General features: G+C 45.9%; 2 protein-coding genes across 3 annotated transcripts in view; one reads left to right on the top strand and one right to left on the bottom strand.

The window, feature by feature from the left end:
- CCHCR1 (coiled-coil alpha-helical rod protein 1) overlaps positions 1 to 9,201 on the bottom strand; it is a 42,940-nt gene extending 33,739 nt beyond the window's left edge. Inside the window, exon 1 of one of the 2 annotated variants that reach the window (XM_069746473.1) lies at positions 9,088 to 9,201. The gene's annotated coding sequence lies outside the window, so the exon portion shown is untranslated. Of the gene's footprint in view, positions 1 to 9,071 lie in introns of both variants that reach the window. The other variant, XM_069746474.1, reaches the window with a different exon arrangement.
- A 312-nt stretch (positions 9,202 to 9,513) lies between these two features.
- TCF19 (transcription factor 19) lies at positions 9,514 to 24,271 on the top strand. Its single transcript, XM_069746472.1, has 3 exons — positions 9,514 to 10,145; positions 16,608 to 17,190; positions 19,938 to 24,271. Exons 1-3 carry the CDS (start codon positions 9,881 to 9,883, stop codon positions 20,158 to 20,160), a joined length of 1,071 nt encoding a protein of 356 aa, XP_069602573.1. The 5' UTR covers positions 9,514 to 9,880; the 3' UTR covers positions 20,161 to 24,271.
- Positions 24,272 to 26,509: the final 2,238 nt, after the last annotated feature.

The raw sequence follows: 26,509 nt of genomic DNA, 5'->3' as shown, positions 1-26,509 counted from the left end.
GTCCTATCTATCAAGCTAGACTGGCCTCCTATGCTAAAATCTGATTTCATTTCTGCGTATGTTATTTTCCCCTCCTCTCACCGTCAATATTTGTGGGGGGCTATCTTTCCTTTGGGGATTTTCTCTGACGCAAGATAGGTTTCCTGTTTCCATCTTTAGGGGAAGTTAGATCTTAGGCTGTGCCGAGGGGTCTAGGGAGCGTCAGGTACCCCCCACAGCTATTTTTAGTTGCGCTGCTAGGTTCAGGGTTTGCGGTCAGTACAGATACCACCTCTTTCAGAGCTTGTCTCATGTTGTTCCTAAACCACCAGATCATAACAGAAATGTAAAGGAAAAAAAAAAGATATAAAATGATGGTAATCGGACGTTCAAAGCTGTAGTGGACGGTGAGATGTGGAGCCTGAAAATCAGAAGTTCAAAACATTGTTACCCTTTTGCTCTTCACTGTATGTATATCAGCCCCAGTTACAAGAAAACGCCCCCTGAGGAAGAGATACTATCAATACATGAAACGCGCGTCGGGGTACAAGGCCGAAGCTAAGGCGGGACCTAACACTTATGGGTATTTATTCCCTATTACATTGATCTTATATTATGGGTGAATGAAGGTCATATAGGGGACACAGTACCTGATACAATATGGTGCTGTGACCTAAATGTAACGTTTCTTTGCAGGGTGTGTAATTCATAATACCTGTAGGCACATGCAATTGTTATAAGTGAAGTTCGCTGTCTGTAATCTCATTTTCATCCCTTACAATTTACATTCTCCCCTACCTTCTCTTCAACCTATATTTACACCTATGGACTCCATCACTGATTTGTAATTAACCCCTCTGTGACCTTAGACGTACTATCCCGTCGAGGTGCCCTGGGCTTATCTGACCCTGGACGGGATAGTACGTCATAGCCGATCGGCCGCGCTCACGGGGGGAGCGCGGCCGATCGCGGCCGGGTGTCAGCTGCTTATCGCAGCTGACATCCGGCACTATGTGCCAGGAGCGGTCACGGACCGCCCCCGGCACATTAACCCCTGGCACACCGCGATCAAAGATGATCGCGATGTGCCGGCGGTGCAGGGAAGCACCGCGCAGGGAGGGGGCTCCCTGCGGGCTTCCCTGAGCCCCCCGCAGCAACGCGATGTGATCGCGTTGCTGCGAGGGTCTCCTCACCTCCCTGCCTGCTCGAGCCCCGGATCCAAGATGGCCGCGGATCCGGGTCCTGCAGGGAGGGAGGTGGCTTCACAGAGCCTGCTTAGAGCAGGCACTGTGAAGGCTGCAGCGCTGCATGTCAGATCAGTGATCTGACAGAGTGCTGTGCAAACTGTCAGATCACTGATCTGTGATGTCCCCCCCTGGGACAAAGTAAAAAAGTAAAAAAAAAATTTTCCAAATGTGTAAAAAAAATAAAAAAAAATATTCCAAAATAATGAAAAAAAAAAAAAAAATATTATTCCCATAAATACATTTCTTCATCTAAATAAAAAAAAAAAACCAATAAAAGTACACATATTTAGTATCGCCGCGTCCGTAACGACCCGACCTATAAAACTGTCCCACTAGTTAACCCCTTCAGTAAACACCGTAAGAAAAAAAAAAAAAAAAACGAGGCAAAAAACAACGCTTTATTATCATACCGCCGAACAAAAAGTGGAATAACACGCGATCAAAAGGACAGATATAAATAACCATGGTACCGCTGAAAGCGTCATATTGTCCCGCAAAAAAAGAGCCGCCATACAACATCATCAGCAAAAAAATAAAAAAGTTATAGTCCTGAGAATAAAGCGATGCAAAAATAATTATTTTTTCTGTAAAATAGTTTTTATCATATAAAAGCACCAAACCATAAAAAAATGATATAAATGAGGTATCGCTGTAATCGTACTGACCCGAAGAATAAAACTGATTTATCAATTTTACCAAACGCGGAACGGTATAAACGCCTCCCCCAATAGAAATTCATGAATAGCTGGCTTTTGGTCATTCTTCCTCACAAAAATCGGAATAAAAAGCGATAAAAAAATGTCACGTGCCCAAAAATGTTTTCAATAAAAACGTCAACTCGTCCCGCAAAAAACAAGACCTCACATGACTCTGTGGACCAAAATATGGAAAAATTATAGCTCTCAAAATGTGGTATTGCAAAAAATATTTTTTGCAATAAAAAGGGTCTTTCAGTATGTGACGGCTGCCAATCATAAAAATCCGCTAAAAAACTCGCTATAAAAGTAAATCAAACCCCCCTTCATCACCCCCTTAGTTAGGGAAAAATAAAAAAAAATGTATTTATTTCCATTTTCCCATTAGGGCTAGGGTTAGGGCTAGGTTTAGGGTTAGGGTTAGGGCTAGGGTTAGGGCTAGGGCTAGGGTTAGGGTTAGGGCTAGGGTTAGGGTTAGGGCTAGGGTTAGGGTTAGGGCTAGGGTTAGGGTTAGGGCTAGGGTTAGGGTTAGGGCTAGGGTTAGGGCTAGGGCTAGGGTTAGGGTTAGGGCTAGGGTTAGGGTTAGGGCTAGGGTTAGGGCTAGGGTTAGGGCTAGGGTTAGGGCTAGGGTTAGGGCTAGGGTTAGGGCTAGGGTTAGGGTTAGGGCTAGGGTTAGGGCTAGGGTTAGGGTTGGGGCTACAGTTAGGGTTGGGGCTAAAGTTAGGGTTAGGGTTTAGATTACATTTACAGTTGGGAATAGGGTTGGGATTAGGGTTAGGGGTGTGTCAGGGTTAGAGGTGTGGTTAGGGTTACCGTTGGAATTAGGGTTATGGGTGTGTTTAGATTAGGGTTTCAGTTATAATTGGGGGGTTTCCACTGTTTCGGCACATCAGGGGCTCTCCAAACACTACATGGCGTCCGATCTCAATTCCAGCCAATTCTGCGTTGAAAAAGTAAAACAGTGCTCCTTCCCTTCCGAGCTCTCCTGTGTGCCCAAACAGGGGTTTACCCCAACATATGGGGTATCAGCGTACTCAGGACAAATTGGACAACAACTTTTGTGGACCAATTTCTCCTGTTACCCTTGGGAAAATACAAAACTGGGGGCTAAAAAATAATTTTTGTGGGAAAACAAAAAGATTTTTTATTTTCACGGCTCTGCGTTATAAACTGTAGTGAAACACTTGGGGGTTCAAAGTTCTCACAACACATCTAGATAAGTTCATTGAGGGGTCTAGTTTCCAATATGGGGTCACTTGTGGGGGGTTTCTACTGTTTAGGTACATTAGGGGCTCTGCAAACGCAATGTGACGCCTGCAGACCAATCCATCTAAGTCTGCATTCCAAATGATGCTCCTTCCCTTCCGAGCCCTCCCATGCGCCCAAACGGTGGTTCCCCCCAACATATCGGGTATCAGCGTACTCAGGACAAATTGGACAACAACATTTAGGGTCCAATTTCTCCTGCTAACCTTGGAAAAATACAAAACTGGGGGCTAAAATATAATTTTTGTGGAAAAAAAAATATTTTTTATTTGCATGGCTCTGCGTTATAAACTGTAGTGAAATACTTGGGGGTTCAAAGCTCTCACAACACATCAAGATGAGTTCCTTAGGGGGTCTACTTTCCAAAATGGTGTCACTTGTGGGGGGTTTCTACTGTTTAGGTACATTAGGGGCTCTGCAAACGCAATGTGACGCCTGCAGACCATTCCATCTAAGTCTGCATTCCAAATGGCGCTCCTTCCCTTCCGAACCCTCCCATGCGCCCAAACGGTGGTTCCCCCCCACATATGGGGTATCAGCGTACTCAGGACAAATTGGACAACAACTTTTGGGGTCCAATTTCTCCTGTTACCCTAGGGAAAATACAAAACTGGGGGCTAAAAAATAATTTTTGTGGGAAAAAAATTTTGTTTTATTTTTATGGCTCTGCATTATAAACTTCTGTGAAGCCCTTGGTGGGTCAAAGTGCTCACCACACCTCTAGATAAGTTCCTTAGGGGGTCTACTTTCCAAAATGGTGTCACTTGTGGGGGGTTTCAATGTTTAGGCACATCAGTGGCTCTCCAAACGCAACATGGCGTCCCATCTCAATTTCTGTCAATTTTGCATTGAAAAGTCAAACTGCGCTCCTTCCCTTCCGAGCTCTCCCATGCGCCCAAACAGTGGTTTACTGCCACATATGGGGTATCAGCGTACTCAGGACAAATTGGACAACAACTTTTGAGGTCCAATTTCTTCTCTTACCCTTGGAAAAATAAAAAATTGGGGGCAAAAATATAATTTTTGTGAAAAAATATGATTTTTTATTTTTACGGTTCTGCATTATAAACTTCTGTGAAGCACTTGGTGGGTCAAAGTGCTCACCACACATCCAGATAAGTTCCTTAGGGGGTCTACTTTCCAAAATGGTGTCACTTGTGGGGGGTTTCAATGTTTAGGCACATCAGTGGCTCTCCAAACGCAACATGGCGTCCCATCTCAATTTCTGTCAATTTTGCATTGAAAAGTCAAACTGCGCTCCTTCCCTTCCGAGCTCTCCCATGCGCCCAAACAGTGGTTTACTGCCACATATGGGGTATCAGCGTACTCAGGACAAATTGGACAACAACTTTTTGGGTCCAATTTCTCCTGTTACCCTTGGTAAAATAAAACAAATTGGAGCTGAAGTAAATTTTTTGTGTAAAAAAGTTAAATGTTCATTTTTATTTAAACATTCCAAAAATTCCTATTAAACACCTGAAGGGTTAATAAACTTCTTGAATGTGGTTTTGAGCACCTTGAGGGGTGCAGTTTTTAGAATGGTGTCACACTTGGGCATTTTCTATCATATAGACCCCTCAAAATGACTTCAAATGAGACGTGGTCCCTAAAAAAAAATGGTGTTGTAAAAATGAGAAATTGCTGGTCAACTTTTAACCCTTATAACTCCCTAACAAAAAAAAAAATTGGTTCCAAAATTATGCTGATGTAAAGGAGACATGTGGGAAATGTTACTTATTAAGTATTTTGTGTGACATATCTCTGTGATTTAATTGCATAAAAATTCAAAGTTTGAAAATTGCGAAATTTTCAAAATTTTCGCCAAATTTCCGTTTTTTTCACAAATAAACGCAGGTACTATCAAAGAAATTTTACCACTATCATGAAGTACAATATGTCACGAGAAAACAATGTCAGAATCACCAGGATCCGTTGAAGTGTTTCGGAGTTATAACCTCATAAAGGGACAGTGGTCAGAATTGTAAAAATTGGCCTGGTCATTAACGTGCAAACCACCCTTGGGGGTAAAGGGGTTAAGAAACCCATGTTACTATTGTTTATAATCTCTATTGAAATTGTTTTTCAAATAAAATGTTTTAATTTTTAGAAATGCTCTGACTATTTTTCTCATTATGCAATTATTCAAGAGTTATAAGTTTGGGTATTAGTTACTAGATGGTGGCCCAATTGTAACGCATTGGGTATTCTAGAATATGTATGTAGTTTATTTATGAAGATTTCAGAATAATGCAATTAATACACAGGATTCGGCCGGCCGGGCGTGACCAATCAGCAAAGCGTGGTTCAAATCCCGCGCCAATTCGCAGCCGGACTGCGTCTATCGCTGATTGTTCGTGGCCGGCCGCGACTAACCAGTGAAGCCAGGGCCGGCTCCAGGTTTTTGAGGGCCCCGGGTGAAAGAGTCTCACAGCCCACGTAGCATATAACACAGCCCACGTAGCATATAGCTATAGCACAGCCACGTAGTATATCGCACAGCCACGTAGTATATAGCACAGCCACGTAGTATATAGCACAGCTTATGTAGTATATAGCACAGCCACGAAGTATATAGCACAGCCACGAAGTATATAGCACAGCCACGAAGTATATAGCACAGCCACGAAGTATATAGCACAGCCACATAGTATATAGCACAGCCACATAGTATATAGCACAGCCACGAAGTATATAGCACAGCCACGAAGTATATAGCACAGCCACGAAGTATATAGCACAGCCACGAAGTATATAGCACAGCCACGAAGTATATAGCACAGCCACGAAGTATATAGCACAGCCACGTAGTATATAGCACAGCCACGTAGTATATAGCACAGCCACATAGTATATAGCACAGCTTATGTAGTATATAGCACAGCCACGAAGTATATAGCACAGCCACGAAGTATATAGCACAGCCACGAAGTATATAGCACAGGCCACGTAGTATATAGCACAGCTTACGTAGTATATAGCACAGCGACGTAGTATATAACACAGCCCACGCAGTATATAGCACAGCCAATGTAGTATATAACAGCTCACGTAGTATATAACACAGCTCACGTGGTATATAACATAGCCCATGTAGTATATAGCACAGTGACATCGTATATAACAGCCCACGCAGTATATAACACAGCCCACATAGTATATTGCAGCCACGCAGTATATAACACAGGCCACGTAATATATAACACAGCCCACGCAGTATATAACACAGCCCACGTAGTATATAACACAGTCCACGTAGTATATAACACAGTCCACGTAGTATATAGGAATGTGGGCACCATATCCCTGTTAAAAAAACAATTAAAATAAAAAATAGTTATATACTCAACTTCTGGCGGCCCCCGGGTCCAGCCCAGGCGTTTAGCGACACTCGTTCCCAGTAATACCTTGCGGCAATAACCCGTGATCATGTAGCGGTCTCGCGACACCGCTACGTCATCATCTCGCGAGACCGCTACGTGATCTTGAGTCATTGCCGCAATGCATTCTTGGGACCGGAGCGTCGCGAGGAGCGGGAAAGGCTGCCGTGGACGCCGGAAAGTGAGAATATGGGGTTTTTTTATTATTATTTTAACATTATATGTTTTTACTATCGATGCTGCATAGGCAGCATCAATAGTAAAAAGTGAAGCGGTGTTTAAATCCCGCCCCAATATCGCTGATTGGTCGCGGCCGGCCGCGACCAATCAGCGACCCGGGATTTCCGCGACAGACAGACGAAAGTTACAGACAAAACAGATGGAAGTACCCCTTTTAGACAATTATATATATATAGATTTGTACTGGTACTTCTATATATCAAGTTACAAAAAAAGTTCACTTTCCTGCCTGCACTGAAGAGCAGATCTGAATCTGCTAAGACCCGGTAGCTCTTGTTCCGTCCCCGCACCCAACCCGGCACCTCTTGCTCCATCCCCGCACCCGACCCGGCAGCTCTTGCTCCATTCCCGCACCCGACCCAACAGCTCTTGTTCCGTCCCCGCTCCCGACCCAGCAGCTCTTGTTCCGTCCCCGCACCCAACCCGGCACCTCTTGCTCCATCCCCGCACCCGACCCGGCAGCTCTTGCTCCATTCCCGCACCCGACCCAACAGCTCTTGTTCCGTCCCCGCTCCCGACCCAGCAGCTCTTGTTCCGTCACCAAACCCAACCCGGCACCTCTTGCTCCATCCCCGCACCCGACCCAGCAGCTCTTGTTCTGTCCCCGCACCCGACCCGGCAGCTCTTGTTCCGTCCCCGCACCCGACCCAGCAGCTCTTGTTCGGTCCCTGCACCCGACCCAGCAGCTCTTGTTCCATCCCCGACCCGGCCGCTCTTGCTCCATCCCCGCACCCGACCCAGCAGCTTTTGTTCCGTACCCGCACCCGACTCGGCAGCTCTTGCACCGTTTTAATACAGCAGAAGTGGGACTGCAGTGCTTACCTGCCCATGTCTCCGAACAAATACAGTATCAGGATGCAGCAAATCCATGTAGTAAAGATGGCGGCAACACAGGTGCAAAATGCTAAGACAACTACTCAAGGCCTCTTTTGAGCAATCATATTCTGAGCAAACACCCCCCCCTCCATGAGTTGGTAGGCTGGGAGTAGTCATCTTATTAGTATCTTGCACCTGTGTTGCCGCCATCTTTACTACATGGGCTTGCTCCATCCTGATCCTGCATTTGTTCGGAGACCTGGGCAGGTAAGCACTGCAGTCCCTTTTCTGTTGTATTAATTTTTCAGTCCTCTTTTTGTGGTTTTGCTATTAAGTTTAGTGTTAAGACTTGCAAGTGTGAGGACCCTTGGCGCGGGTTGTGAGCTTCATATCAACCAATACCTCACATATTTATATGTATTTTTTTGCACTTTATTTTCCAGGATGCAGCCAAGCCCAGCACGTTAGGTCTTGTAACCTGGGGTGTACACATGGGATGCATTTAGCTAGTGCTGGTCAGCCAGCCTGATCCAATAGCATGGGCGTCACTAATAGGCTGAGAACCAGACACTGTGCATTTACCTGAATGTGAACAGCGCCCTATACAAGCCTCTTTCGTGCCCTCATATACTGAGCAATGCCCCCTCCATGAGTTGGTAGGCTGTGAGTGGTTGTCTTTGCACCTGTGTTGCCGCCATCTTTACTACATAGGTTTGATGCATCCTGGGAGTGCACTAGTTCAGGGGCCTGGACAGGTAAGCACTGCAGTCCCTTTTTATGTTGCATGTATTCTTGATTATTATTTTTTTTGTCCTCTTTTTGTGGCTTTGATATTAAGTTTAGCTCCTGCTCCCTCCCGGTGATCACTAAGGCTGGAGAGGCGCCACTATGGCGGCTTCCTAAATTGTATATTTGGGGCTCGTTCAGCGTTCAGGAAGGCAGAGGCGGTAATAAACCCCTTCTCGTTTCTACGAGGGGTCCGAATGTCTGACGGCCGGCTCCTTGCTCCCGCGGGTTCTCCGTGCACCTCCTGACTCTGGAATGACGTGTGTGATCCGCGAATAGTTACGTCAATGGAGAAAATCAATTTGGAGAGAGGAGATCGGAGCGTGACGGGGAGATTTGGCGATTTTTCACTCTTCCGGCTGCTTCTGTAGCGTCTGACGCATTTGTGCGCCACAATCCGGATGAGAGAACCTCGGATTTCTTGTTCCCCGCGCCGCCCCCTCGGTGTGCCTCATCCCAATGCCAATATCTGTGCCAAACTACCAAAAACCATTACCGTAAACCTGTGCGGCTTCATGGAGGGCGACAGGAACGCAAAGCCTTGGACTTTATACCACTATTGCATTATTCAGCCATTGGCCACCTACTAGTTCCCTACTCATACAGTGTTGCATTAAGGCATGCTGAGACATGTAGTCCCCCAGCTGCTGAGATAATACCCTTACCTGCACTATATCTCACCTTTTCCACTCTCAGTCCCGTCTCACTTGTTACATTTCATCCAGGCGGGCTGCGGACCCGGGGATCATAACTGAAACTGCCGCCATTGCTTTTTTTATTTCTTTTCCACTCCCCTTAGCAACCAAGCTGCCAACATAGCAACGACACCGGCCATTTGTCAACAAAAGTGTTCATTGAGCAATAAAGTTTATTCAAAAGAACGTGTCAGCAGTGATTAAAAAAAGAGGGCGGGGTTAAAATACGTCAACCAATGAGAGTGCCAAATAAAAGGCTTGGTCAACGAGACCAATCACTGAAATGAGGGGCGGGGTTTCTTGAGCGAGACAGAAAGTGTTCCGCCAATGGGGGAGCGTGGGCGTGTCCCACGCTGGAAACACGCGCCAAATTTCAAAGGCGCGCTTCCTTCCTCTGACTTTCCCGCCGTTATTCCCGGCGCTGGTGAGCGGCGGTGGCGGGGACGGTGGTTCCGTGGGCTCCGTGACGTCACAGTCCGGGATCCCCTCTCGCGCTCTCCAGTGTCCTCCCTCCTTCCCCCGCTGCCGGGCACAAGCTGAGGAGCTGGATTCCTGGAGGGAGAGGTTATAGGTAGAGCAGCTGACGTCAGCAGTAGTGGAGGCCACGCCCATTCTGTATCTTTTGGGGTTCTTTTAAAGGGGTAGAGGATACGATGCTGTTTTAAAGGGATAGTTTGACCTGGAGACTTCTTAAAGGCAGTAGTTTTAGTTGGTTATGATATTGGTGGTGTAAGGTTAAAGGTCATTGCCAATAATTAGACGTCACCGTAACGGCCACCATGGTGGGGTCAGATGTGTCGCGGGTGCAGCCCTGTTTCCAGCTGCTTCGCATGGGCTCTGACCACGGGGCGGTCCCATCCTCCTCCTCGCAGGACCTGTACACCTTCCTGCCGGACTCCTCCTGCTGCACCTATCGGCTCGGGGCGCGGCCGGACCTGTGTGATGTCCCCCTGCCCGGGAAACCCGGCGTCCAGGCGGAGCTCCACGCGGAGCGAGAACCCAGCGGAGACTGGCGGGTGAAGCTGGAGAGCTGCTCCAACTGCGGTGACTATCTCAGTGTGTCGTCTCGTCCTGTCCTTCTCTATTCTAGGCTTTGTGTAGACGGCGCCGCGCTGACGCGTTTCCAGATGTCCGATCCAACGCCGCGTGCGGCAACCTGGAGAAACCAACAGCAAGATTCTCACCGTGAAGGACGACATCGCACGCAGCCGCCGGCCATCAGGTCCTGGCGTAGTCACACAGTGTCCCGGACCAACATGGATGGTGACGGCAGCTGTAGAAATATGGCTGCTTGCGGTACAACCACACGGCCTGGTAGAGGTGGGAGAATCGATTCTCAGGGCTTGGTCAGTCATCTGTGGGCGGGAGCCATGACAACCGCCTCCTACCCCTGTCATTGGTCGGATCTTCTGGTGTGACGTCACACCAAGCCGACCAATGAGAAGAGCCACTGATGCCAGGAGGAGGGAGGCGGTTCTCGGGGGTCCCGTACAGGGGCCTCCTGTTCGCACAATGATCCATGTGCCGACTCCAGTTCTCCTGATCTCACAGGTTTGCATAAGACTATAAGTTCGGGTCGAGAGACCCATAGGCCGTCCTAAGGCCACGTTCACACGATCAGTATTTGTAAGCCAAAATCAGGAGTGGAATGGAACATGGCATCACTTAAGTGAGGGGCCGACCTCTGAGCCGGGGTGCAGTGATCTGCCCCTTCTAATTTTTCCTAGCACCGTAGTGCGCTCTTAAAACTTTATAAGCACTGACTGTGAAAGGGCCGTGACACTGACAGTACCGACGCTATATGTATATACAGTTAAGTCCATATATATTTGGACAGAGACAACATTTTTCTAATTTTGGTTATAGACATCACCACAATGAATTTTAAACAAAACAATTCAGAAGCAGTTGAAGTTCAGACTTTCAGCTTTCATTTGAGGGTATCCACATTAAAATTGGATGAAGGGTTTAGGAGTTTCAGTGTGCAATCCCACACTTGTTTTTTGTTTGGCTTTTTTGCTACGTTCACTAAATGCAAACTATTCTGATTCTCCAGGTCATTACGAGTTCATAGACACCAAACATGTCTAGGTTCTCTTTTATCTAAGTGATGAAAAAAAAAATCCAAACTTTGCTAAAAAAAAAAATAAAAATTTGTGCCATTTTCCGATACCCGTAGCGTCTCCATTTTTCGTGATCTGGGGTCGGTTGAGGGCTTATTTTTTTTGCGTTCCAAGCTGACGTTTTTATTGATACCACTTTTGTGCAGATAGGTTCTTTTGATTGCCCGTCATGGCATTTTAACCCCTTTACCCCCAAGGGTGGTTTACATCGCGTTGCTGCGGGGGGCTCAGGGAAGCCTGCAGGGAGCCCCCTCCCTGCGCGATGCTTCCCTGCATCTTTGATCGCGGTGTGCCAGGGGTTAATGTGCCGCGGGCGGTCCGTGACCGCTCCTGGCACATAGTGCCGGATGTCCTCTGCGATAGGCAGCTGACACTCGGCCGCGCTCCCCCCGTGAGCGCCGCCGATCGCGCTGGACATACTATCCCGTCCGTGGTCATAGGGGCCCACCCCACCTCGACGGGATAGTACGTCCGATGTCAGAAAGGGGTTAATGCAATGTCGCGGCGACCAAAAAAACGTAAATCTGGCGTTTCAAATTTTTTCTCGCTATGCTGTTTTGCGATCAGGTTAATGCTTTTTTTTTTTATTGATCGGGCGATTCTGAACGCGGCGAGATCAAATATGTGTAGGTTTGATATTTTTTTATTGTTTTATTTTGAATGGGGCAATTTAATATAAGTGATTTAAACTTATATTTTTTTTATTTTTTTCACTTTTGCCATGCTTCAATAGGCTCCATGGGAGGATAGAAGCTGGCACAACTGGATCGGCTCTGCTACATAGCAGCGATCATCAGATCGCTCCTATGTAGCTGAATTGCAGGCTTGCTATGAGCGCCGACCACAGGGTGGCGCTCACAGCAAACCGGCATAGTAACCATAGAGGTCTCAAGGATCTCTATGGTTACTGTGCAGAAGCATCGCTGACCCCCGATCATGTGACGGGGGTCGGCGATGTGCTCATTTCCGTCCGCAAGCGCCGGTTAAATGCCGCTGTCTGCGTTTGACAGTGGCATTAAACTAGTTAATAGCGGCGGGTGAATCGCGATTTCACCCACTGCGATTGCGGGCACATGTCAGCTGTTCAAAACAGCTGACATGTCCCAGCTTTGATGCGGGCTCACCGCCGGAGCCCGCATCAAAGTGGGGGTTCTGACCTCGGACGTACTAAGGGTATTTTGTCGTCTTTTGTAGATGGATATTGTCATACAGTGCTTGTGAACATAATCACTTTTGCAGTTTACTGTTTGTTAACATTTGTAGTCCTTCTTGAGATATTAACACTTTTATTTTCAGCTTGTCACCTAGGAGACCAACCACTGCTGCTAGACGGCAGAACAAGTGCAGCCCTTAGAAGCTCTTTTCTATTAATCTTGTAAGCACTGTTTTGAAGCTGTGATTGTTCTCCGGTACCATGTAATCTCTGGCAGCTTCAGTGCAGCGTTTAAAAGCTACAGAGCAGAAGTGGTCGGTTTCCTAGGTGATGACATGTAAAGAAAAGTGTTAATATCTCAAGAATGGCTAAAAGATTTCATAAACGGTAAATTAAGTGCTCTGTTTTCCAAACAACAATGATGATGGGAAAAGGCCTTTAAAATTTTTCACTTATAGGTGCTACCGCTTTACAGTAGAGATATCCGACCCGTCTGCTATAGCTGTATCTTACGTGCTGCCTCTGTCTGTAGCAGGAATGTTATGGCACTTCTTCATCTTTCTGAGCTTCCTAAAATGTATATAGGAAAGATATATATCTTGGTACAGTGTTAGCCAGTAGATAAAAAAATATTTAGAATTGAGTCCTCAGTGGTTGATACCTTTTTAATGGCTAACTGAAAGGATGGTAACAAATTGCAGCTCTCCAGACTACGCAGGTCCCTTCATCAGGCATAGACTAATACAAATTCTGAAAAAACACATTTATGCACAATACAGCCCAGAAAAGATGCCATAGATAAGACAGGTGACGTGAAGCAAAACTACCAGTATTTGAGAGTTCTAAAATGTTTGTCCATAAATATTAGAACAGTTCATAGATAAGGAGTGAATGTTTTATAGTCCTCTGATTGGGGTCTGGTTCTGTGTTATGATGACCCTACACGGTCTGAGGAGCAAATTCCTTAATTGGTCTAAATGGACATAAATCCATGCGACACATTCATTCCTGCACTGAGAGTGTTAGAGGTCATCCGTTTATATTCCCATTCCTGCACTGAGAGTGTTAGAGGTCATCATCAGTTTATATTCCCAGACTCAAGTCTCTGAGATTTGAAGTTACATTTTAATACAAGTAATTTCATGTCCATAATGCTATGATCCAGGAGACAAAAATGTATTGCCACAGGTAGATCCATTCTTTTTTTTCTCTTATTGTATGTCGATGACAGTTCATCCTTGTTGTAAGCTTTTGCCCTGTTTCCCCTACACACAGACTCCCAGTTGGACATTGGGTATATATAATTAAGTATATATTTTTCCCTCCTCATTTAAGCATGCCATCATACATCCATTACTTAAAAAACCATCCCTCGATCAAAACTGTGCCGCTAATTATAGACCTGTCTCTAATCTTCCCTTCATCTCTAAACTCCTCGAACGCCTGGTCCACTCCCGTCTTACCCGCTATCTCTCAGATAACTCTCTTCTCGACCCTCTTCAATCTGGCTTCCGCTCTTTACACTCTACTGAAACTGCCCTCATTAAAGTCTCTAATGACCTACTAACAGCTAAATCTAATGGTCACTACTCCATGCTAATTCTCTTGGATCTCTCTGCAGCATTCGACACTGTGGATCATCAGCTCCTCCTCACTATGCTCCGCTCCATCGGCCTCAAGGACACCGTTCTCTCCTGGTTCTCCTCCTATCTCTCTGACCGATCCTTCACTGTATGTTTTGCTGGTTCCTCCTCCTCTCACCTTCCCCTTACTGTTGGGGTTCCTCAAGGATCAGTCCTAGGCCCCCTCCTCTTCTCGTTGTATACTGCCCCTATTGGACAAACAATCAGTAGATTTGGTTTCCAGTACCATCTCTATGCTGACGACACCCAATTATACACTTCTGCTCCCGATATCACACCGACCTTTTTAGAAAACACCAGTGATTGTCTTACCGCTGTCTCTAACATCATGTCCTCCCTCTATCTGAAACTAAACCTGTCAAAAACTGAACTCCTCGTGTTCTCTCCCTCTACTAACCTACCTTTGCCTGACATTGCCATCTCCGTGTGCGGTTCCACCATTACTCCAAAGCAACATGCCCGCTGCCTTGGGGTCATCCTTGATTCTGACCTTTCATTTACCCCCCCACATCCGATCACTGGCTCGCTCTTCTTACCTGCATCTCAAAAACATTTCTAGAATTCGCCCTTTTCTTAATTTCGACTCTGCAAAAACTCTGACTGTTTCACTTATTCATTCTCGTCTGGACTATTGTAACTCTCTACTAATCGGTCTCCCTCTTGCAAAACTCTCCCCGCTCCAATCTGTCCTGAATGCTGCAGCCAGGATCATATTCCTCACCAACCGTTACACCGATGCCTCTACCCTGTGCCAGTCATTACACTGGCTACCCATCCACTCCAGAATCCAGTACAAAACTACTACCCTCATCCACAAAGCACTCCATGGCTCAGCACCACCCTACATCTCCTCCCTGGTATCAGTCTACCACCCTACCCGTGCCCTACGCTCCGCTAATGACCTCAGGTTAGCATCCTCAATAATCAGAACCTCCCACTCCCGTCTCCAAGACTTTACACGTGCTGCGCCGATTCTTTGGAATGCACTACCTAGGTTAATACGATTAATCCCCAATCCCCACAGTTTTAAGCGTGCCCTAAAAACTCATTTGTTCAGACTGGCCTACCGCCTCAATGCATTAACCTAACGATCCCTGTGTGGCCTATTTATAATAAAAAAAAAAAAAAAAAAGGTTCCTCGCATCATGTTCTCATACACTTTATGCAGTATTAGCCCTCTGTGTCTGTACTGCTACATACTTAGGCAGGTAACTGGTTCATGCAGCTTTACATGAACACCCGAGCCTTACACTATAGCTGGTCCGAATAACTAAAGCAATTGTTACCATCCACCTCTCGTGTCTCCCCTTTTCCCCATAGTTTGTAAGCTTGCGAGCAGGGCCCTCACTCCTCCTGGTATCTGTTTTGAACTGTATTTCTGTTATGCTGTAATGTCTATTGTCTGTACAAGTCCCCTCTATAATTTGTAAAGCGCTGCGGAATATGTTGGCGCTATATAAATAAAATTATTATTTATTATTAATTAAGCACACCACATTAGATGTGATGCAGCTGAAAGTACCTGGGATCTTCTAGTCTGTTTTTCCTGACACTGCCACCTGTCTTATCTACGGCATTTTTTTTGTGCTATGTTGTGCATATATATGTGTTTTTTGTTTTTTTTTAGAATTTGTATTAGTCTATGCCTGATGAAGGGACCTGCGTAGTCTCGAAAGCTTGTAATTTGTTACCTTTTAATGGCTAACTGAACCTCAACCACTGAGGACTCTCAATTCTAAATATTTTTCTATAAATGTATAGAAACTCTGACTTACAAAGGAGTTGGGGTCCTTACCAGATAGGTAAGGTGATCATTTGGTCTGACCGCTGGGACCCCCACTCACCCAAAGGAAGGGTCTCTGAAATACCCCATCGGGAAGAGGGGAATGCCGCTCCTCGTTCCTGGGATGGGATCCATCCTATAGAGAATGAATCCTTGTCACTGCTCTACTCCAACAGGGCATTTCGGTGTCTTTCTTGGGATCACTGGGGGTCCCAACGATTGGACCCCAACAATATGCAAGTTAAGATTTTAAAATGACTTCTGTGCTAGAAGGGGTTGTCCAGCACTGCTTACTTCCACATCAGGAGGTGAGAGGCTGTGATAACGTTGCGGTTTCCTGCCGGGACGCGTGCGCGATCGGTGGGTGTTGTGCCCATGTCCAATGAAGCAAATTCTCTTGAGTTTTCTGTAGGTTCATCATGCGTTCCCACTAAAGATGTCACGTTTGCTCTTTATTTTTTTTTTACTTAATCTTTGCTGTCCTCGCACCTTTCCTTCCATTATTCCCCTGCATTGTTTTGCACTTAAAAGCGTTTGCCCAAGTTGGAAAACAATGGCTGCTTTCTTGCAAAAAAAAAAAAAATAGCGCCACACCTGTCTGTAGGTTGTTTGTGGTACTGCTTCTTAGCCCCATTCATATCCGGAGTGGAGTTGCAATAGCAAGCTCAACTCGTCTCCTGACGATAATTTTTGGGCTCAACTCATGGTGATAATTTTTGGAGAAAGCAGCCGTGTTTTCCTAACCCTGGACAACCCCTATCTGACACGTTGTATATTGATGTTCCCTTTTATATTTTATCCTAGGTATTTACATCAACGAGGTTCAGCTCCATTGTCGTCAGAGGATAGAGCTGTGTGACGGAGACCTTCTCCGCTTCCAAGAGGGTCCTCCTTCACTATCGCTTCCTTCTGCATCCCCCGACACATACTTCCTGTTCCAGCGGGTTCACGTGCGTCCTTTGGACTTCTGCGCCATCACATCGCCACGTGCCCAGGCCACCCCTTCCACTGGTTTCACCCCTGTACTAGGAACGCGGCGGCTTGGAGGGGAACGCGGGGTCTCTCCTCATTACACGACAGGAGCCACGGTCATCCTCAACTCCATCGGTAGTATCAGCAAGATGAAGCGCGAGAGGATGCACAATGTCGGACTGACAGGAGGGACAGTAGAACTGACCAAGCCGCCAACTCCAGACTTACCGCTGCCGTCTCGTACTGGTCTGGAAAGAAGGAGCAGTCGCAGGAAAGCGCAGCACAAGGTCCTCTGTGAACTGGAGGAAGATGAGGAGGAGCGGCAGGTGGAAGATGAAGATGGAAAGAGGAAGAAAAAAAGAGGAAGGCGGAAGGAAGACGAAAAAAAGACGACACAACAGGTGGAAATGGGAAGGTGAGGAGAGGGCTGTTTTTAAGAAAAAGTAGTAAGGTTTCCTGGCTGCAAGTTTTGGGTATTTTTTTTTTTTAAACAAACTTGTTCTTTACTCCCCCTTCCCAGGTCCGGGGCTGAGTCTTGGCCACTGCTCCTAGTGTCTGCTATTGTCTGCAGCGCTGACGTCATGTCGACAGCACTGCAACCAATCTGTGAGTTCACAGCACAGGCTGTTCAGAGCCGCAGAGCTATGAAAGTGACGTCAGCGCTACAGACGCGGGAGCAGCGATGGAGACTCAGTGCTGGACCCAGGTAGGGTGAATAAAGCACAGCTTTTTTTTTCCCCTTTTGTAGCCTGGGGAGTGAGGATCTGGGGTTTTCAGAAAACTTTTACATTTAATTTTAAGCTTTGTGATAAGTTCAGAAACTTGTTGTATCCTTCCCTAATTCTGAGTTATTCAGAACCAGGGTGGGATTTTTGTTATGTAAAGTTGGGGGGAGATCTCCATACAACTGCAATGGCATTCACTGCTGCACATAATCTCACTGCCTGAGCTGCGCTCATAATTCTTCAGGTTACTAGTGTGGAAACCATCAACAAGTTTGTCAGAGATCTCCTTTAATGCCTGAAGGATTTTTCCCAGATTTCTGTACAGTCCATGGTGTAAAAACAACACATCCCAAATTGTATCCAGCCAGAGAGAAATTCTGTTTGCTTTAAGTTACGATTATTTAATATGTCGTACCACGGGTCGGGGTCAGATGGGCTTTGTAATAAAAGGGCCGGCCGTCCCCACAGGGCAGGAGCTGCCAGCCGTTACTTGCATTATATTCCCCCGTGATCGTACTTGTCAGGATTTCTAACACTGAGGCTACAATGGGTCAGCGTGACATCCGTGGTGCACGTCTGGTCGTATGAAACCGTAATGCTCCTCTTCTCCCATCTGAGAAGGTAGTGGTAAATGACTGTTATGCCATCCCTTTCTGTTTGGCGGGGCCCCTACTGTTCCTGAAAATAATGGGGCCCCTAATAGTCTTTCTCTGCACATCAGACATGGCACCATTCTAGTGAAGCATGAGACTTAGTGTTTGTAACCTGCAGCAATATGACGGTATCGAGTGGTATCACCGTTGCAGTTTGTTCTTTTTTTTCTCATGCAGGCAGGTCGCTGTTGTCCTTTTTCTTCATGCAGGCAGGTCGCTGTTGTTCTTTTTCTTCATGCAGGCAGGTCGCTGTTGTCCTTTTTCTTCATGCAGGCAGGTCGCTGTTGTTCTTTTCCTACATGCAGGCAGGTCGCTGTTGTTCTTTTCCTTCATGCAGGCAGGTCGCTGTTGTCCTATTTCTTCATGCAGGCAGGTCGCTGTTGTCCTTTTTCTTCATGCAGGCAGGTCGCTGTTGTTCTTTTCCTACATGCAGGCAGGTCGCTGTTGTTCTTTTCCTTCATGCAGGCAGGTCGCTGTTGTCCTTTTTCTTCATGCAGGCAGGTCGCTGTTGTTCTTTTTCTTCATGCAGGCAGGTCGCTGTTGTCCTTTTTCTTCATGCAGGCAGGTCGCTGTTGTCCTTTTTCTTCATGCAGGCAGGTCGCTGTTGTCCTTTTTCTTCATGCAGGCAGGTCGCTGTTGTTCTTTTCCTACATGCAGGCAGGTCGCTGTTGTTCTTTTCCTTCATGCAGGCAGGTCGCTGTTGTCCTTTTTCTTCATGCAGGCAGGTCGCTGTTGTTCTTTTTCTTCATGCAGGCAGGTCGCTGTTGTCCTTTTTCTTCATGCAGGCAGGTCGCTGTTGTCCTTTTTCTTCATGCAGGCAGGTCGCTGTTGTCCTTTTTCTTCATGCAGGCAGGTCGCTGTTGTTCTTTTCCTTCATGCAGGCAGGTCGCTGTTGTCCTTTTTCTTCATGCAGGCAGGTCGCTGTTGTTCTTTTTCTTCATGCAGGCAGGTCGCTGTTGTCCTTTTTCTTCATGCAGGCAGGTCGCTGTTGTCCTTTTTCTTCATGCAGGCAGGTCGCTGTTGTCCTTTTTCTTCATGCAGGCAGGTCGCTGTTGTTCTTTTCCTACATGCAGGCAGGTCGCTGTTGTTCTTTTCCTTCATGCAGGCAGGTCGCTGTTGTCCTTTTTCTTCATGCAGGCAGGTCGCTGTTGTTCTTTTTCTTCATGCAGGCAGGTCGCTGTTGTCCTTTTTCTTCATGCAGGCAGGTCGCTGTTGTCCTTTTTCTTCATGCAGGCAGGTCGCTGTTGTCCTTTTTCTTCATGCAGGCAGGTCGCTGTTGTTCTTTTCCTACATGCAGGCAGGTCGCTGTTGTTCTTTTCCTTCATGCAGGCAGGTCGCTGTTGTCCTTTTTCTTCATGCAGGCAGGTCGCTGTTGTTCTTTTTCTTCATGCAGGCAGGTCGCTGTTGTCCTTTTTCTTCATGCAGGCAGGTCGCTGTTGTCCTTTTTCTTCATGCAGGCAGGTCGCTGTTGTCCTTTTTCTTCATGCAGGCAGGTCGCTGTTGTTCTTTTCCTTCATGCAGGCAGGTCGCTGTTGTCCTTTTTCCTTCATGCAGGCAGGTCGCTGTTGTTCTTTTCCTTCATGCAGGCAGGTCGCTGTTGTCCTTTTTCCTTCATGCAGGCAGGTCGCTGTTGTTCTTTTCCTTCATGCAGGCAGGTCGCTGTTGTCCTTTTTCTTCATGCAGGCAGGTCGCTGTTGTCCTTTTTCTTCATGCAGGCAGGTCGCTGTTGTCCTTTTTCTCGATGCCGTTCTTGCTCATTTCACTCGATTTTTTTCTTTTTGCAGGAAGCCTCGTGGTCGTCCAAGAAAGAACCCGGCGGCTCCAACGGTCGTGTCCCAGACTGTGTCCAGTGCAGAACCTTGCGCCTGGCGATCGTGCTGCCTCCCGCAGGAAGACACCGTGAGCTGGGTGCAGTGCGACCGCTGCGACTCCTGGTACCACGTCGTGTGCATCGGGCGCAGCCTCACCTCCCTGCAGGACACAGACTTCCACTGCGGCTGCACGTGACCTGACATCGCTTCTTTCTTTTCCCACCTCTCCTTTTTAACCAAGCATCCATTTTTATTTTAACACTTCTTTCTCTGTACTGTGAGCCCCGGCCCCATCTCGCCCCCTGGGCTGTAGCGCATTGTACGGTTTTGTGCATTATTCTATCATGTACAATAGGGACCTTATTTTACCCCATTCCCTTCATTATTTAACCCGTTTCCCTGGTCCGAGTCCAGGTCACAAATGACGATAATGAAACCACAAAACTTCTGATATCGGACAGATCTTCACCAGAGACTTTAATGATCATTTCTCGCTTTCCTAGATTGAGACTAGCAGAAAAACACACAAACATTTATATATTGTACCATTCGGTAAAGAGATTCTTGATGTTAAAGGAGGTTCAGGTTCCCCGGCTTTAGTGTATTTTTATTTATTTTAATCAAACCAACTGTGCTTTTCTCCCTTTCCTCAGGTCCGGCAATGAGTCTCTGCTGCCGTTCCCGGTGTCTATTATTGTCTGCAGTGCTGATGTCACACTTTTTAAGCACTGCAGACGATCACTGAGGTCAGTGGCAATAACAGCTCAGAGTTACTGAGGTGACTGACTGCAGCGCTGTCAACATGATGCCCATTATGGTTTGCAGCGGTGGAGACTCTGCATTGGACCCAGGAGAGGGGTGAATAAAGCACAGGGGTTTTTTTATTATTATTTTTATTTTATTTCAAGCTGGAGCCGGGGACAAGGGTTATAGAAAATGGGAAACCCCTTTTTGTATGGTGAAAGTGCGATGTTTTGTACAGGACTGGACACGAGGGGGCGCTTTGTATAAAAGCTGGCAACCGTAAAATGTCTGTCCCTTCCTATAGCGATCGATCCGTTCACGAGAAAGCTTGATTCTGCGTTGTTTGTTTTTTTTTTTAATTTATGAGGTCTGATAGATCATCATCTAGGAGCCATTTTTCCCCATGCAGAAGATATCTGGGTTTTGTGGATCTATAGGGTCTGACCTCTGCTAAACACAAGAATCAGAATTTTCTGCCTTGGATTTGCATGCGGAAAATCTACATATTAAAGTAGCACCAAAGTGGAATCTGCTGTGAATATCAGTCGAGGCCACATGTTACGCCGGGCTTGGATGGCCGCTAAGTGAATCGGTCCTTTCATGGCCTGATCAGATGTGCGCGTATTATATCATTTTTCTCGGCAGCACTTCTTCTCTTTACACAGGCCGATGTTCTGCTGCCTAAAAATCATTGCACAAGATCAACAAGCATTCATTGGGGGTGATTGACAGCCGGGAACGGGCATTAGTAACAGCTGTTCTCTTAATTATCGGCCAAGATAGAACCATCATTAATTTTTATAACATTTTCGCGAGGAAATTCTCTTTTTTTTTTTTTTTTTTTTGTGTGCATATTTATTACCGTGGATAGGATCACAGGTTTTAACCTAAGAAGTCATTTTTATAAGGAGGGGGTCTAATTCAAGAAATTGAAATTATATTTTATTCTTCACTTCTGCATAACCCAGCGATAGACCTTCCTTGCACAGAGTTCACTAATGATATATTCTGGCAGCCTGCAGCAACCACTAGGGGGAGCTCCCTGCGTACAGTGGTACATAAGATCCTGCTTGCAGCCACCACTAGGGGGCGCTCACTGCGTACAGTGATACATAAGATCCTGCCTGCAGCCACCACTAGGGGGAGCTCCCTGCATACAGTGATACATAAGATCCTGCCTGCAGCCACCACTAGGGGGAGCTCCCTGCATACAGTGATACATAAGATCCTGCCTGCAGCCACCACTAGGGGGAGCTCACTGCATACAGTTATCCACTCCAGTTTCCAGCAGATTTTGCACAACTATTAGGATTTTTTTCTCAAATTTTCTCCCATTTAATTTTTTTGGGAAAATGGTCTTAGTATGAGGAGAATGGAAATATATTTGCATGTTCCCCCCCCCATTGACTTCACACAACCGTACCGTAGTGCACAATTTAATTTTTTTTTTTTTTTCTTTAACAGTCCATGTTACAAACCCAATCGCGGGTCTCCCGACCTAAACTAAACGGGTGAATAATATTTTTTCCAATCTGCCCCTATTGGTACTGGATTATAGGAATTTTAGTGTTTTCTTAAAAAAATTAAATTACCTGGTGAGAAACCACAACTTGTTAATGTTTCCTTCTCGCAGCTGGCAAGTGTTCCTTCATCAGGAAAGCAGCATGTCGGCAGCCACCATGAGGGTGGCAGGGCATTTTCTACTTCCCCGGGTGACTGTGCTTTTGTATTATTTTTGCACTTTTTATGGTGATTTTTTTTTCTTCTAGTAATTGTAATATAATATGGAATTATGGGAGTCGATTGGTTCATAATGAGTGTTCAAACCAAGCACATGAGCTCAGTGCACCCTTGGCGTAGCCACAAATTTTCGTCCACCTTCTTGTTTTCCATCTATCTCCATCCTTCTCGGATTGCTCTGACTTGACAAGAAACAGTCAGGAAAGAAGGGGAAGAGATAGGTGGGATGGTGCCCTGAACTGGTGCCCTGAACTGTTTGGTGAAGCGAAGGGTGCGCTGATCGCCTGTGTTTGGTTTGAGCAGTCATTTTGTGCTGACAGGTTCTCCAAAGGTCGGCATGCCAATGAACCGTCATAGCTTCCTTCCTTAAGTATTAAAAAGGATGTCAACCTTTGAGGTAAATGTTCTTGTTGCCTAAAGGGCTATTCTCATGTTGTTAAACTGCTTTAGTTAGCATAAAAATAAGCAAGTTTGCAATTGATCTGCTGCTGTGAGCGTTTTTATCTTACACAGTGTACAGCTGGATTCTAAGGAGCTCGGCCACCAGAAAACCTGGCTGAATCCACGCAGAAGTTACATTCCAGGAGAGGGAGTAAGGCTACGTTCAGACTAGCGTTGCGTGCCGCTGCGTCGGCGACGCACACAAAAACGCACGCAAAAACGCTGCGTTTTGCGACGCGTGCGTCGTTTTTTGCCGATAATCGGACGCAAGAAAAATGCAACTTGCTGCGTTTTCTTGGTTCCGACGCTAGCGGCAAAAAAGACGCAAGTGTTGCAAAACGCAACACACAAAAACGCATGCGTCCCCCATGTTAAACATAGGGGCGCATGACGCGTGCGTCGCCGCTGCGTCGCCCGACGCTAAGGCGACGCACACTAGCAGAACGCTAGTGTGAACGTAACCTTAACTCCTGACAGCCCAGGCGGCTCTCTCCAGCCCATTGGTTTTTATACAGCAGTTAGCTGCTCGTCTCGCTTATTCTCTACTCATCAAACCTCTAACATCACCAGCATCAGAAGTTTCCAGAGCAGATCTCTTAATCATGGCTCTCACTGTCCGAATGTGTGTGTTTGTTCAAAGACCCTGTTATTTCTTTGTGTATATACAGTGATAATGGTGCCACTTCAGAACAAAAACAATAGACCAGTATTTAGTAGCAGAACAAAACTTCTGACCAGAAGGAGACAACATGATAATACTGGGGCTATCAAAAACGTTGCCATTGGGTTTAATATAAAATACATACGTGTGTATGTGTGTGTGTGTGTGTGTGTGTGTGTGTGTATATATATGTATATATATATATGTATATATATATATATATATATATGTATATGTATATATATGTATATATAATTTTATACATGCAAAAATGAACATTGTGTTAATGGAGCAATGGTCGATCATGCACCCTGCCGCTACATTCATTCTTATGGGGATGCTGTAGACCGGGTGAACACTGCGCTTTGCTATCTCCGGTGGTCCCATTAAGAATGAATAGAGCAGCGATGCATACAATTTTAGAGGTCGCACCCCCAGAGATCAGGATGTTAACTCCCTCTCATTAATAGGGAATAACTTCCAAACCTGAGAATACCCCTTTAAGAGAGCGCACCGACGCAGCTGACAGTTAAAGCATTTGGTGTGCGGCACAAATTGGTACAGTGAAATCTCTTCATATTCAGCATTTTGCGTCCCCCTTTCCCCTTTGTTTCGTTCATGGGTATTAAACGTTTGTAACTCCCTCTCAAATTAACATTTGTTCCTTATTTTGGGCGGGCTTTTCCCTTCCTATGAATTGCAATAAACTAAGAGCACTATTTACTATTAATTTTGCGTGTTTTGTGTTTTTATTTTTGGCTGCGAATAATGGCCTTGTGATATATTTTACCTTTAATAGCCACAGCTACATCCTCGGGGAAAATCAGCTCTTTGCCGGAATCAGGGCCAGGTGGGTGATCAGTTGATTTTAAAAAAATTAAGAAAGTTCTTCTAAAAATTAATGTGGGAATTAATAGGTAAATGACAATCATGGAGAAAACTGTTCAATTTCCCTGCAGCACTCCCGCAGGAGAAAATAAGTATTGCATGGTGCTTTTTGGCTTCTAGATTTCAATCTATAAAATTAATGAGACCTTTCCAGCTAAATAACTTCTCTGTATAATTGATTGAGGTCCTAAGTGATGGAAGATTATTCTATAATATCTTCTAATGGGCCATTTGCTAAAAAGAAGAGCAATCCCCCTTCAGAAGTAAATGAAGTCATACAAAAGTCTCAGCTGTCCGTACTAGCGCTAGTGTGAGGCATACTGGACTAATGAGGTAAACTCGTTCCACATAATATATTGGGTTTAATAGGTTTGGGAAGTGACAACTCGCTATTCTTTAAATAGTTTGTCTGGGATCAACAAAAATTAGGTTCAAGTGAACCAAAAAAAAAGGGATGCAATACGCTGTGATTGCCTGCAGCGGTCACAAGTGTAGAACAGACCACCGTAGTAAACATACCGTACATCTTTTAAGGAAATTACCGGATGGGCCTGATCTATTTTTACTACACTGGTCTATGTTTCCTACTCATGTGACCACTGCAGGCAGTCACCGATCTGAGGTCTCTTGCTATACACGGGCGTATCTTGCACTAAGTATATAGCTTGCAAAACCTGTAGTGACCGGATATCTCCTGACTGAATCTTACAAACTGATATGTACCCATGAGTTTAAGTTCGGGGTCGGTCCGTATACAGATCGTGAAATACGCCCATGTGAACCAGGCATAACAGTCGAGATAAATATGTACTGTATAATTGTCTAAGGGTCACTTCCGTCTTTCTGTCTGTCACAGATATTCATTGGTCGCGGCCTCTGTCTATCATGGAAATCCAAGTCGCTGATTTGTCGCGGCAAAACAGCCACGACCAATCAGCGATGGGCACAGTCCGGCGGCAACATGACCGCTCCTTCCTCCCCGCAGTCAGTGCCCGCTCCATACTCCCCTCTGGTCACCGCTCACACAGGGTTAAAGGCAGCGTTAACCAACTGCGCTATGCCGCGGTGTAACGCACTCGGTTAACGCTGCTATTAACCCTGTGACCAACGTTTTACTATTGATGCTGCCTATGCGGCATCAATAGTAAAGAGATCTAATGTTAAAAATAATTAAAAAAACGTTATATACTCACCGTCCGTCAGCCCCTCGGATCCACAACAGGCCTTTCCCGCTCGCGACACTCCGGTAACCGATCCATGCTGCGATCTCGCGAGATGATGACGTAGCGGCCTCGCGAGACCGCTGCGTCATCATCTCGCGAGACCGCAATGCACTTTTCAGACCGGAGCGCGCGAGGACTCAGCGCCGGTAACCACTTCGCTTGGATCCGGGGGCTCCGGAAGGTGAGTATAACCTTTTTTTATTTTAATTCATTTTTTAACAGGGCTATGATGCCCACATTGCTATATACTACGTGGGCTGGGCAATATACTGCGCGCTGGGCAATATACTATGCGGGCTAGGCAGTATACTACATGGCTGGGCAATATACTACGTGGGCTGTGCTTTATACTATGTGGCTGTGCAATATACTAGGTTACTGGGCAATATACTACGTGGCTGTGCTATATACTAAGTGGACATGCATATTCTAGAATACCCGATGCGTTAGAAAAAAAAAATATATATATATACTAGATGGTGGCCCAATTCTGTTTGCAGCTCAGTATCGCCCCCTGCTTAGCTGTAAAGAAACATTCCCTGTAATCAGATGATGACATTTGCATTTCTATACATGACATACTTAGGGTACCGTCACACAGTGAAATTTTGATCGCTACGACGGCACGATTCGTGACGTTCGAGCGATATATCTGTGACGTTCGAGCGATATCGCAATGTCTGACACGCTCCTGCGATCAGGGACCCCGCTGAGAATCGTACGTCGTAGCAGATCGTTTGAAACTTTCTTTCGTCGTCTAGCCGAAGTAAAAGGGTGTAGTTAATATTTTTTTTTATCAATTACTGTCCAAAGTAAAGAAGAGATCCATCGTGAATTAAAAACAATTC

Source organism: Ranitomeya imitator, chromosome 2 (genome assembly GCF_032444005.1).
Source record: "Ranitomeya imitator isolate aRanImi1 chromosome 2, aRanImi1.pri, whole genome shotgun sequence".
NCBI classification, from domain to species: Eukaryota; Metazoa; Chordata; class Amphibia; order Anura; family Dendrobatidae; genus Ranitomeya; species Ranitomeya imitator.
Note: the sequence above shows the minus strand (reverse complement) of the source record. Positions and strands in the feature narration are given on the sequence as shown.

What these genes read in the sequence shown, in the direction of transcription:
- TCF19 (XM_069746472.1), top strand. Translation starts at nt 9,881, where the DNA reads ATGGTGGGGTCAGATGTGTCGCGGGTGCAGCCCTGTTTCCAGCTGCTT. An exon ending in GGAGAGCTGCTCCAACTGCG is followed by an intron (nt 10,146 to 16,607) that starts GTGACTATCTCA and finishes ATTTTATCCTAG; the next exon opens with GTATTTACATCAACGAGGTT. An exon ending in CAACAGGTGGAAATGGGAAG is followed by an intron (nt 17,191 to 19,937) that starts GTGAGGAGAGGG and finishes TTCTTTTTGCAG; the next exon opens with GAAGCCTCGTGGTCGTCCAA.